This window comes from Artemia sp. Qi Xiang Cuo, chromosome 7 (assembly GCF_049724085.1).
Source record: "Artemia sp. Qi Xiang Cuo chromosome 7, ASM4972408v1, whole genome shotgun sequence".
Classification (NCBI taxonomy): domain Eukaryota; kingdom Metazoa; phylum Arthropoda; class Branchiopoda; order Anostraca; family Artemiidae; genus Artemia; species Artemia sp. Qi Xiang Cuo.
In genome coordinates, this window is record NC_142800.1 from 81,544,547 (window position 1) to 81,557,170 (window position 12,624).

The 12,624-nt window shown below is 36.3% G+C and overlaps 1 protein-coding gene across 1 annotated transcript in view; it reads right to left on the reverse strand.

Moving 5' to 3' along the window:
• The window catches only part of Bruce (BIR repeat containing ubiquitin-conjugating enzyme), a 406,259-nt gene that overhangs the window by 89,092 nt on the left and 304,543 nt on the right, over positions 1-12,624 (reverse strand). Inside the window, exon 41 of the mRNA XM_089091938.1 lies at positions 3,335-3,574. Within this exon, the coding sequence (XP_088948064.1) occupies positions 3,335-3,574 (240 nt within the window). The remainder of the gene's footprint in view (positions 1-3,334; positions 3,575-12,624) is intronic.

Below are 12,624 nucleotides of genomic sequence, written 5' to 3' on the forward strand. Positions count from 1 at the left end.
GCACAAAAACTTGGTAAAATAGCAACCACGCCTAGAAAATAAAAATTGGCCGTTCTCCGCTGAGATGGCCAAAATATAGGGAGAAAATTACTTCTATATATAACAATGAAAAGATGAATAACATGTTGAAAGAAACCTCCAGGGTAACTAAAGAGCTTAGGGACTTTAGAGCCAACCTTGCTGAGCCTAATCAAAACAGGGACGCCTTGCTGGAAGCTACGAAGAAATAAACTAAGTGGAAAATGAGCAATATTGAAAAATGTGAGCTTAACTTCGAAGTCCTTCACGGTTACACGACCCGGAAAATCATAAAGATGAAAATTATCCTTCCTGAAGAAAAAAGCAGAACGTCTGCCAAAAAAAGAAAATATTTTGAATTAATTTTTTGTTAGGTTTTAAATAAGATGCTTTTCTCATTTGACTATTCGAATACATTAGGGAACAACAGGGAAAAAATCAAACAAAATAGGTCAAAAGATAAAAAAAAAACAAGTAAAACTAGTTAAAATATATTAAAAAATAATAAGGGTAATTAAAAACATAAAAAAGAAAACAAACGAATACATACAAAACATAGACAACACCTGTACAAGTAATAAAAATATATCAGAACGTTTTCTTAATTTTTCCCGTAATGTAGGGGACAAAAGTTGTTCATATCTGGAAGTAAAGTAGGGAACAAGGGAAAATGAATATTAATTATTGTCAATAAATCTATGAAATCTAAAAGGTCAGAAGAAAAATGATAATAAATTAAGGCTTAAAAACAACAGAAATAGACACAAATAGGATTTAGGCTGCGGTACTAAATGAATTAAATGAAGTTAAATTTTGTTTGAAGTTCAGTGACGTGGGAGTTGAGTTGAATAAGGATTGATTTGGGCAAGGGTTAAGTTAAATTGGGACGCACGCGGATTTACGTTCTTGTCTTCCCTTGATAAGTTTTTCATTCTGAGACTTTTTTTTCATGATAGAGATTGAATATTTGGCACTGAAAGCGCCACTTTCTACTTTTGCATAGAATATTTCATAATATTCAAAATCAGATCCCAAGGTCTCGCAGGAGTGACCCAACTCTACATGTTTTCAAACATTTTCTTGAAATTCTCCAAGGGTTCCATGTTGTTATCTCCAATCACTTATCTCTTTCACCTTCTTTAGGGTAAAAATTTGCATAGCGCTATTTAGATTCGAACGGGCACTTCTCGAGTCAGGCTTGCACTCTTGTTCACAGAAAACTCGCATTCACACCTCATCAATAGATACTTATTACTGATTAAACATTTATTCACACGTCAAAGCAAAAGCTCCATTACAATAAAAGCCAATCAATAAGGAAAATCATTCTTATGAAAAAAATGAGGATTTTTCAAAAATTTCGAGGAACAAAGTCGAAGAACCTATCCTTTTTTTCTAAATTTCAACTAATGAACTTCCAACCAAAATAAAACTAATAAACTATCCCTTCCACACAAGACGTGAAATCCTGAAGTAAAATCCCATCACTATCTCTACCTAGCTTCTGTTTCCTAATATTCTTTATCCACACCAGCCAAAATATGTCAATTCCCTTCCTTCGTATATTCACCAAACGCAACACCGACTGGACCAGCAGGATCCAACGAAAAGATTCGAAAGGGGTAGCTCGGATCTACATCTTGACCTGAAGTCTGTTTTACTGTTCGATGAAGCTAGTTTCTGCGCAGACACATATTACAATTCCTATAAAATTTTCTAGCCTTCGATTTACTTTTATCAAAAACAGAAATGCAATTAACTCGCTCTAATTTCTTCTTCTCTGAAATTGGATCAACAAAGGGTCGTGTAAAGTAAAGGGTCGTGTAAAGTAAAGGGTCGTGCGATGACATTATTGCGGAGTCTACTAGGACATTGTACCCTTGCCCTGTCTGAATCAAGTTCTTGTCTGTTACTCTTTTACCTGTACCTATTTTAAACTAGTGTACATAAATCTAATACAAAAACACGTAATTTGCAGCGAAAGTGACTCTTCTGCCTCATCTATGAGAACCCATTACTCTGAGCTATAAGGCTAGCCTTATCAGAGTAAACCCCACACCAGCAGAGAGAAAGGCTTACAGCATTTTAGTAGGTACAGCTGCAACGAATAACAAAATAAATTAAGTTAAGAAAGTTAGTCAAAATCAACGCCGGTTGGAAAACACAAGACTGAGGTGATGTAACTGAAGTGCCAGAGGTCGAAGATAGCATAGATTTTAATGATTACAGCAATGACGCCATTGTGGAGAAACACAGTTACTTTAAACATATCTTGAAACAGAACCCTGACTCCCAAATTGCCCATACTGGTTGAACACATTCTAAATTTAGGATTTCCTTACTTTCTACGATACATTGGTTAGATTCGAAGCGAGTGCAGTCCACAGAAGAGGCTGAAATAAAGGGCTAGAGACAGACATGCTTCAGTAATTAGCCTACTGGACAGGATTACGGATTTCCAAAAAAAAGAAAAAAATATTTTCTTGACAGCAATTGGTACTTTTCGATTAAAATCAGGAGATAATCCCTTATCCTAACTTTAGAAATCAACATCCATCAACATCCAACGAAAATAAAAACATTAGAACCACCATTTTAAACGATGAAAAGTAGACAAAAATAGACTTTTCCATTACTGGATTGTTTTTCTAATGTTTGGCTCGAAAAAATTCAACGCTGGCCACGAACTACTGGGAAGAGCGTTGCCATAAGGGAAACCACCAAGCATGACAACTCCCAATTTTTGCAAAGTAGGATTAATGTATATGTTCCTTCTGAAACAAGCGATTTTGAGACGAGCCTGAAGCCGTAACTTGCATCTCAAGGACCAGGTAATTACATCGCTATATTCATTACTCCCTAGTCTATTTATCGAGCCAGAATTTTGATGTCACTGAGAATTTTTCTTGGGGAGGGATTTAAGCTTGTGGAAAATCATAAAAAAATTGAAATTTGTCTTTTTTTTCAACGACTGAGTTACTTTTCAACGTGTTTTCAGGTTAATAAAAAATGTACAACAGATGCTACAATTTTAATTTGGTAAATGAATAGAGCAGAACTCAACTAAGGAATTATATAAAAATATTGTCTCTCAACGATATAATAAGACCGTTGGAGAGCACAAAAGCACAAAAACGATACATTAAAATTGCACAAGGAACATAAACCTTAAGCATACACAATTACAGATGTACAAATTATAATAGCACCTGACATAACAATGGAAACGATCTGTCACCCCTCAAGTATATACTCCCCCCCTGAAGAACGAATAAGAGCACTGATAGAATGGATTAGGACACAACAAAAAACTTACTTGCAAAAAGCTTGATGTGTTCGGATTCCATTTTTCCTCAGGCCGTCCATGCCAAGTATTTAGAACACTTAAACACACTTTGCCGTCGTTATACAAATTTGGATTAAATCGAACTGTTTGCCTACCCGTTGTTTCTAAGTGTACTTGCATAGGGGACTGAGGGTAGTCTGCAGGGAAGAATATATCAAATTCAAAACAGCCATTCATATAAGGAGTATCTGAAGGACCAGTAATTAACACCTAAAAAAAAGAAGAAAGTATTTACTTTAGTTCATGCAGTTCACTCAAAATGAGTCATAACTGAGACGTTCGGATGACACACGTATGCCGACATTATAAGACAACAAAAAAAAGGAGAGAATCCCTAGGTTTCAGGATTGGGCCAACACTCTTCGACTCCCACAACGTATTCATCTAGTTTATTAAATAAGCTAAACTTCATAGTAAAGGTTTTATCCTTGTACGGTATACCAGACAAATACATTAAAGTGATTAGTGCTAGGTACGACAATAACACGGCTGCAGTTAAGGTAGGAAATGAGGTTAGCAGCTGGTTTTGTATTAAATCAGGAGTTTAGCAGGTCTGTGTTTTATCTCCCTTTAAATGGATTAAATAAAAAAAAAACAAGTATTTGTAACTGAAAGTAAGGAGCGACATTAAAACTTAAAATGAACAGAAATTATTCCGTATATGAAAGAGGCTGTCTCCTCCTCAACGCCTCGCTCTTTACGCTAAAGTTTTTTATCGTCTTAAAAAATAGTTGTGAGACAGAGTCAAACTTTAGCGTAAAGAGCGAAACGTTGAGGGGGGGACAGCCTCCTCCATATACAGAATAATTTCTGTTCGTTTTAAGTTTTAATGTCGCTCCTTACTTTCAGTTACAAAAACTTGTTTTTTTATTTAATTTCTGAACGTTTAGGAATTAATACAGCTTTGATTTTGGCTCAAAGTACATGAATAATTAAAACGAAATTCGTATATTAATTTTCCTTGTTTTGGCTAAATGGCTTTCTCGAAATTTTATTCTGACGTACCTTAAGAATTAACTTACGCAACGAATTTCTATATTCGTATGTTTTTATTACGTACATTAGGGAGTTCGCCCCCTAGTCAATACCTCACTCTTTAAGCTAAAGCTCGAATTTTGTTCGAATCACGAACCCCTGAATCACAAAAGCTGGTTAATTAGAATAGATAGCTCTTTTGAAATTAATAAAAAACTTTAGCGTAAAGAGCAAGGTATTGACTAGGGGGCGAACCCCCTCATATACGAAATCATTTCTGTTCGTTTTAAGTTTTAATGCTGCTCTTTACTTCCAGTTGAAAAAACTTGTTTTTTTTAATTTAATTTCTGATCGTTTTTTAAATAATACTGGGAAATCCGGCGCCCCCTTCATAGAAATGTCCCTGCCCCCATGGGAACATCCTCCATGGATATTTTCTCCCCCACAACCCCTACTCCGACCCCCCCCCTACCAGAAAAAAAATCCTCCTGAAAACGCCTGTATACTTCCCAATAACCAATAGGCCTACTATATGTAAACAATGGGCAGAGTTTATAACTTACAGTCCTTCCCCCGGGAACTGTGGGGGATTAAGTAATCCTCAAAGACATACTTATTAAATTTTCGACTAGGCTGAACAAAATGGCTATCTCAAAATTTTGATTGGGTAACTTTGGGAAAAAAATAAGCGTTGGAAGGGGCCAAGTTGCCCTCCAATTTTTTTGGTCACTTAAAAAGGACACTAGAACTTTTAATTTCCGTTCAAATAAGCCCTTTCACGATATTCTAGGACTACTGGATCGATACAATCACCCCTAGAAAAAAAAACAAAAAAAACGTGATCTTTCTTCTGGCAAAAAATACAAAATTCCACATTTTTAAAGATAGGAGCTTGAAACTTCGATAGTACAGTTCTCTGATACACTGAATCTAATGGTGTGATTTTCATTAAAGTTCTATGACTTTTAGGGGTTGTTTCCCCCTTTTTTAAGGCAAATTTTCTCAGGCGCGTAACTTTTGATGGTAAGATTAAACTTGATGAAACTTATTTATTTCAAATCAGCATAAGAATCTGATTCCTTTGATGTATCTATTGATATCAAAATTCCGTTTTTTAGAGTTTTTGTTACTATTGAGCCGGGTCGCTTTTTACTTAATGTTAGTTACCACGAAGTCTTTGATTATTGTGATGGATTTTGTCTTAAGGAGCACAGAAAAGGAAAAGGGACACCGCGGAATAAAATGGGGAGGAAAAACTCTCCTGGAATAAGATTATGCTGATGATTTAAGCATCCTAGAGAAAAGTGTGAGCAAAATGAATGAACTTTAAGAGGTCTTGCGATTACGGGGTACTAGAATGGGTCTGAAAATTTAGGATAATAAGACTAATTGATTGGGGCTAGGAATAAATGAAGATGTAAAGGCGAGGGTGTGGAAGGAAGGGATTGATCATGGGGACATCTTCAATTACCTTGGTAGTATTATTAGTAAAGATGGTGGGAGCAGTGAAAATGTTAAAAGTAGAATAGCCAAGGCTCAGGGTGTTTTTCACAATTAAAAAAAGTTTGAAGAATAGGCAGATAAGCCTGCAAACCAAGAATAGAATATTAGAAGCTACAGTGATGACAGTAGTCAAATATGGCTCTGAAGCATGGGCGCTTTGAAAAGCGGATGAAGATTTGCTAGATGTTTTCCAGAGAATTTACTTAAGAATTGTTCTGGGTACCCGGATGACTGACCGTATTTCAAACAACAGGCTGTACGAAAATGTGGTTCAATATCGCTCTCTAGGGCTATAATGAAAGAAAGGTTGAGATGGCTAGGGCACGTTGTGCGGATGAAGGATGACAGATTACCGAAGATTGTTCTTTTCGACCAACCGTCTAGGGCTAAACGGAAAGCAGATCGTCCTCGTCTGGGGTGGGAGGACGTCATAAAGAAGTATTTAAAGGAAATGGGAATTTCGTGGAAGGGTGTAAAAAGAGAGGCTTTGAATAAATTGGGATGGAGGAGGAGCTTGCGAAGCTGTGTTGGCCTTAGGCGGCTTGGTGATGCGGTGAGTTGTTAGTAGTAGTAGTAGTAAACTTCATAAATTACATTATGGAATAAATGAACATAACTTATAAAAAAGATATATTGCTAGGGTAGGAGAACGATACATTATACCAATCGTTCGGTGGGACTCACGTCCATTAAAACATTCTTATTTCTTTTTTAATGTGTTTGAGCATTAACAGCCTTACAAATAATCATTTATGACTATACCACTATACGAATGAGTCAAGTGCTCTGAAGTTAAAATCCAAAACTGTGGCTTTGAAAGGACTGTTGGCTGTGACTTGGTTAGTCGGTGATGTTTTGTTCACCTCCAACGATGGATATATCTGACAGTGTAGGTTTCAATGCAACTTTTCAACGGGCCCTGAATCAGGCAGAATCAGGCTTGTCTCAATTCGAATTGGTCACCATAAAATGAAAAAACCAGCATGACAAACTTTTTGGAGGAGGGCTAGATAGCTGCCATGTGTTGAGACCTTATGGGGGAGTAGAACGTGGTATAAGAGGTTTGAGTTTAATTGAATACTTTTGTATCTGTAAGTACAGTCTCCAAAGGAATGTCCACAGTATTAAGCTACAAAAAGAGAAAGGTAAAAGATAGTTTTAATTATTTCGTTTCAGCTCGAAATATCTTTTAAATCCCTCTAATTATGCCCCGTTTAATATAACCAGAACATTAGCCGCCGTTTAAAAGTACGTGGATTTTTTTTTTTTTTAGAGGTCGAAAAAGTCATTTTCCCCTACAAAGGTGAAATTCAAATAAGCAATATTTCGGAAATCTTCTTAATCAAATTGGAAGACATCAAGGAAGCTCAAACTTCTTCTCTCATAATACCCCCCCCCCCAACACACACAAATGGTGTCAAAAATCGGCGGTTATGTAGACCTCTTACAAAATTAAAGCCAAGATAAAGTAATATTCAATTTTTGCGTTCTTTGTAGAGCTTTCAGTTTATTTGTATTAAATTTTTCATCTAAATTTTCCAGGAGACAGATTCAAAATAAAAAGGCCAAATATTGGCAGAAACAGCTGAAATCATCGTCCAATGATTAAAATGGTCTGATACATCCGTTCCATAGATAAAGGTAGGCTAAAACATCATTATCATTATGTACAATGATTAGGCTAGCTTGACTTTATATTAATCTTAGAAGCGTTACAGAAATTTAATTAAAAACACGAAACGTTAGAACAGTTGAGTAATCATCATGACCTCAATATTTAGTTACGACAGGATGAGAATTATAGCGACGTTTACCTTTTGTAAGCATGAAAAGGCTCTTTTTTATGTTTGCTCATGAAATCCCAAGACAATAGGATCGACAAACAACAAGATTGTATTTTGATACTCCATTTCCTTGGTATAAGTGTTTCGTTTGTGTAACTTAAGACTTTTCCTCAGAAGATTTTTTACTCTATTTTTCGCACTATGCATTTCGAAATTAAACAAAAAACTTGAAAAAACGATGGTCCAAGCCCTGACGACGAGGGCTCTTTCTTCTCGATCTTATTTCAATTATTGGTGTATTAAATTCGTTTTTTGTCATTTTATTTTCTCAATATTTTTATGTAGTTAAGGATTCAAACTGGGACGTATATTACCACATTCAAAGGGCATATGTCAGATTTTCCACAATGCTACGGCAGAGCAAGAATTAAGTCATTGCAGCTACCAGAAGAATTGTCTACGGATAGATTAATGCTCTTTTGAATGACCGCACACAAAATAAAAAGCTAAATAAATAATTTGGCCAGAGCCCTTTCACAACATGGGTAAAGGCAAGTGGGTCATGACGATACTTAGGTGGTTATGAATAGGACATGCTCCCTTTGGCTGACTTTACTTCAGAACCTTAATTCAAAAAAAGAGAAAAAAAACATTTTTCATGTGAATGATGTCGCATTCATATGCATTTAAAGAGCAAAAAACATACATGTTAGTAATGCAATAACGTCATGCATTCTATAAAAGGGTTTTTTAAGCAGATAATATTTTTCGTTAGCATGAAATATGCCTAGAGGCCGACCCGAAAAAAAGAAGTTAATGGCTTTCTAAGCCTCTTTCAGGCGAGTAAATGTAAAATTTTGAATAACAGAATTTACATGTCGAGAGGGGGGGATTATGAATTTACAATTGCCTAGGTGGGAATGGCTTTAAATTGGTTGGGACCCCCCTGTTCTAGAGCTATAATGAAAGAAAGGTAAAAGATAACATTTTACAGATGCGAGTTTGCCAAAAATAGTGTTGTTGGTAATCCAGTTGGGACCAAACAAAAAGCAGGATATTCTCTAACAGGGTGGAAAGAGGTCACAAAAAAAGGCTTAAGGGAAATAGGAACTTCTTCGGATGGAGAAAAGTAAATCTCTTAATGAATTGGAAAGGAGGAGGAGCGTAAGCAGTTGTATTGGGCGCAGGCGGCTTAATGCTAAAGTGAGTTGTCAGTAGTAGTAGCAGTGTAAACCTCTGCTGTTCCGACTACTGTTGTTAGTGTGGTTCGTTTATACTATGTAAGTTTTTACTTATGCAAGTATTGTGTAGTGTTTGTATTATGTAATTGTTTACTAGTTCATGCTGTAGAATGTTAGTAGGCGAGAAGTGAATGATTTGGGAAGGGAATGTTTTGAATTCAATTAAAGTTTGGGGGTTAATGAGAAGGGGATAAGCCAAATTTGGGAAATTTAACTTAAAACAGGGGGAGAATCTGTAAAGTATTTAACATCAATTCGAGAAGCTTTTCCGGGTATCTCATTTCTTAGTTAGTTGGGCATTTATGTGTCAACGATAGCGGTCCAGGGGGGGGGGGCTCTTGGGACTAAAGCTAGTCGTGGGAAAGGGATCGTTCCCAGGCCTGGAACTTCCGTTCCAGGAAAGTTATATTCTTGGTTCATTTCTAAAGGCAGTTCATCTTTCGCCTTCGTCGTAGCTAGTTGTTCTTATGCTACCTTATTTGGATGAGAAAAAAAAAGGTGGAAAGGGGGCTGGTTTTGAGGTCCAGTGGGATGAGGTTGATGCCTCACGGGATGGTTTTAATGCGTAGCGCTAATAGTTATGCAGAGATATCAACAGTAGTACTAACATTTGTCGAACCACAAGTTAGTAGAGCAAAACCAAATAGGTCAAAACCGAGGCGTTCCATAGCAATAAAATCCTCGGGGTTTTATTCCTCGGGATTTAAATCCTCACACGACTTGTAGGCAATTGGGTAACTGATATTGTTCATATTATATGAGCTTTGCCAACGGGGAAATCCCACTAGAATTGCAATGGGGATGACCAAGATTTATGGGTTGACTCAAGACAAAGAATGTTCACTGGACTTGTATGCAAAACGGGGGACAGAATTCGCTTGGACTCACAGGCAAACGAGTGATCTAAGGCTAATAAGGCCAACATGCATCGTCTCAGGCGGGATACTGAGTCTTAGGATTGATACATGACCGACCGAGAACGATTCATATGCTGCCAAACTATTTTGAAAAATAAGAAAGCTTAAATATTCCAATTTCTAATAGCAGGTCCTTGTTTATAACAAAAATACGGTTGCATAAAAAATAGCGAAATCCCAACAACGTTGTCCAATTCCGTTGAAAACCCAATTCTTTGGAAATCTTGTCACATAAAATCGTGACTACTTGTCAGTCTTTTGATAATAGATTATTGGTTTTTGTTGGGTCCATTTTCGCTTTGCAAGTCCTTGCAGATATAGAGTATTGAAAGTGCTTCTAGATAAAAATTTACGGTTTTTATTTAAGTACAGTTTTATTTATTTTGGCATTTCTGTTTCTTTTAAAGACAAATTTGTGGTAAAATACGAACATGTATAGATAGCAAATGTGTGCGTGTGCGTATATGTGTCTAGTTTAAGTTAGCGTCTATGTGTTCGTGACTACATTTTCTTGCGGAGATTAGTAGATGCCAGGGCTGTTGATCTTTCAGAAGCCTCAAATAAATTTTCGAAAAACAAGTACCGCAAAAGCAAGACTTTCCATAAGGCTTTCCATAATAGCAGAAAGCTGCTATTTTCTTCCGTGTTCGATCTTGTGTTTTTTTTGCGCTTTCCTTTAGCGGTTTGACAATCGTTTGTCACTTTTCCCGGATATTTCTATTTGAAGGCCTTGGGAACTGTCTGGTACTTCCATATTCTTTTTCTAAATTTGTAATTTATGGATAATAAATAAATTTGTTTCTAGAAAAAATATATATACCCAGTTTGTCCCCTACCCACCACTGTGAAAGAGCAGGTGGTGTGCTTACGAGTTAGGGATTTGATGTTGAGAAAGTTTTTAGCTAGGCACAGGGATGTAGACAGGACCGTGGGGACTCACAGAAGGGGGTGGGAGAGAGAGAAAACCTAGCATTTGTACATCTCTTCCATACCTCAAAATTATGCGAGAGTCTACAACGTTGTAACATTTGGAAGAAAAAATGTCACTCCCCTGAGAAACCCAAACTTTTACAAACCTTCACCCCCCTCCCTGAAAAAAGACTAAGTGGGCACCAGTGGCCCGGAGTCTACTTCTGAATGGGCCCAAATGTTTTGAAGATGGGAGGCCTGAGTTTATTTCCTATTAAAACATCTTTCAATTTATGACTTCATTACTGTAAATTGCCCCTTTGGGTCCTATCAGCATCATCTTGTTATCTCATTTCCTAGACAAACATTTTCATTGCCGAGAAAAGCTGGAGAAGTGAACCTTGAAAATGGGCAAAATAAACAGTGACAGAGTCGGAACTGGTATGGTGACTGGTGACGCCAACATACGTTTTCCAAGATTTTTTTTTTCTCACATTGACTCTTCCAATAGGATTCAGAGCATTCACCGGGTATTTATTATTAGTTAGACAGATATTTGGGCCGTTCAAAAGTCAAATCCATCGACTTTAGTTTTAAATACTCGATATTTCATTTTGAAATGTTACATATTTGGAATTTATAACGAGAAATAAGCATGTTTTGTTTGAAAAAATATTTTTGAAGCCATTCAATTTTATCTTAAAGTCTAAATACTTTCATTATTACCTTAACATAACCACTTATTTTTATAAAAAAAATTTCCCTCTGAAAATTTCAGCAAAAACCCGGTTCATACTCCCTAACATACAAAATTTTACAGGGGGTATCATTTGAAATTTTGAAGTCACTCTCTGAAGAGGGATGTGCATCCCTATAGGGTTGAAGAATTAAATAGCATTAGAGTACTACAGCTTAAGGTACATAAAATTCTCCCTCGAAAAAATTTTTCATTCAAAAAATTATTCATCCAGCTCTTACTAGCATCTAAGGCTTGCCTTTGGCCCCCCCTGAAAACAGACTAAGTGGGCACCAGTGGCCCGGAGTATTAGTATTTGGTGTTTCCTCTTAAATCGTATAATTTGGTAGTTCTCATTAAATTTTCTGAATACAAATTAAAGTGCGTCTACATTGGGGATTCTCTGGAAAACTGGGAGGCAGGTAGTAGTCTACACTAGTTAAAATCGAATAATTCAAAAGATAAGATCAAAACCGCTGCCCTTAAATCAAGGTTTAAGTGATTCATTTTTGCTACTACACTCTGCTTCAAATTAACAACTCAATATAAAAAAATATAAAAAGACAAAACAAAAATAAAAAATGCGTGAAAAGCGACGGGTTGGATATCATTCATGCCAATTCTTCGTACCAATTTAAATAAAAACGAGGGTGTTGCAAAAGCAGTAGTAGAAAAGGAAAAATAATGGGAAAGAAAAACAAATAGATAAAATATATTCATATGGTCCGGAATCTGAGACTTGGACCTGGAATCTATAAATATCACTCCCCTGATAAACCCAAACTTTTACAAACCTTCGCCCCCCTTCCCTGAAAAAAGACTAAGTGGGCACCAGTGACCCGGAGTTTTTTTCTCACATTGACTCTTCCAATAGGATTCAGAGCATTCACCAGGTATTTATTATTAGTTAGTCAGATATTGGGTCGTTCAGAAGTCAAATCCATCGACTTTAGTTTTGAATACTCGATATTTCATTTTGAAATGTTACGTGTTTGGAATTTACAACGAGAAATGAGCATGTTTTGTTTGAAAAATATTTTTGAAGCCATTCAATTTTATATTAAAGTCTAAGTACTTTCATTATTTACCTTAACATACCTACTTATTTTTTATCCAAAAATTTCCCCTCTGAAAATTTCAGCAAAAACCCGGTTCATACTCCCTAACATACAAAATTTTATAGAGGGTATCATTT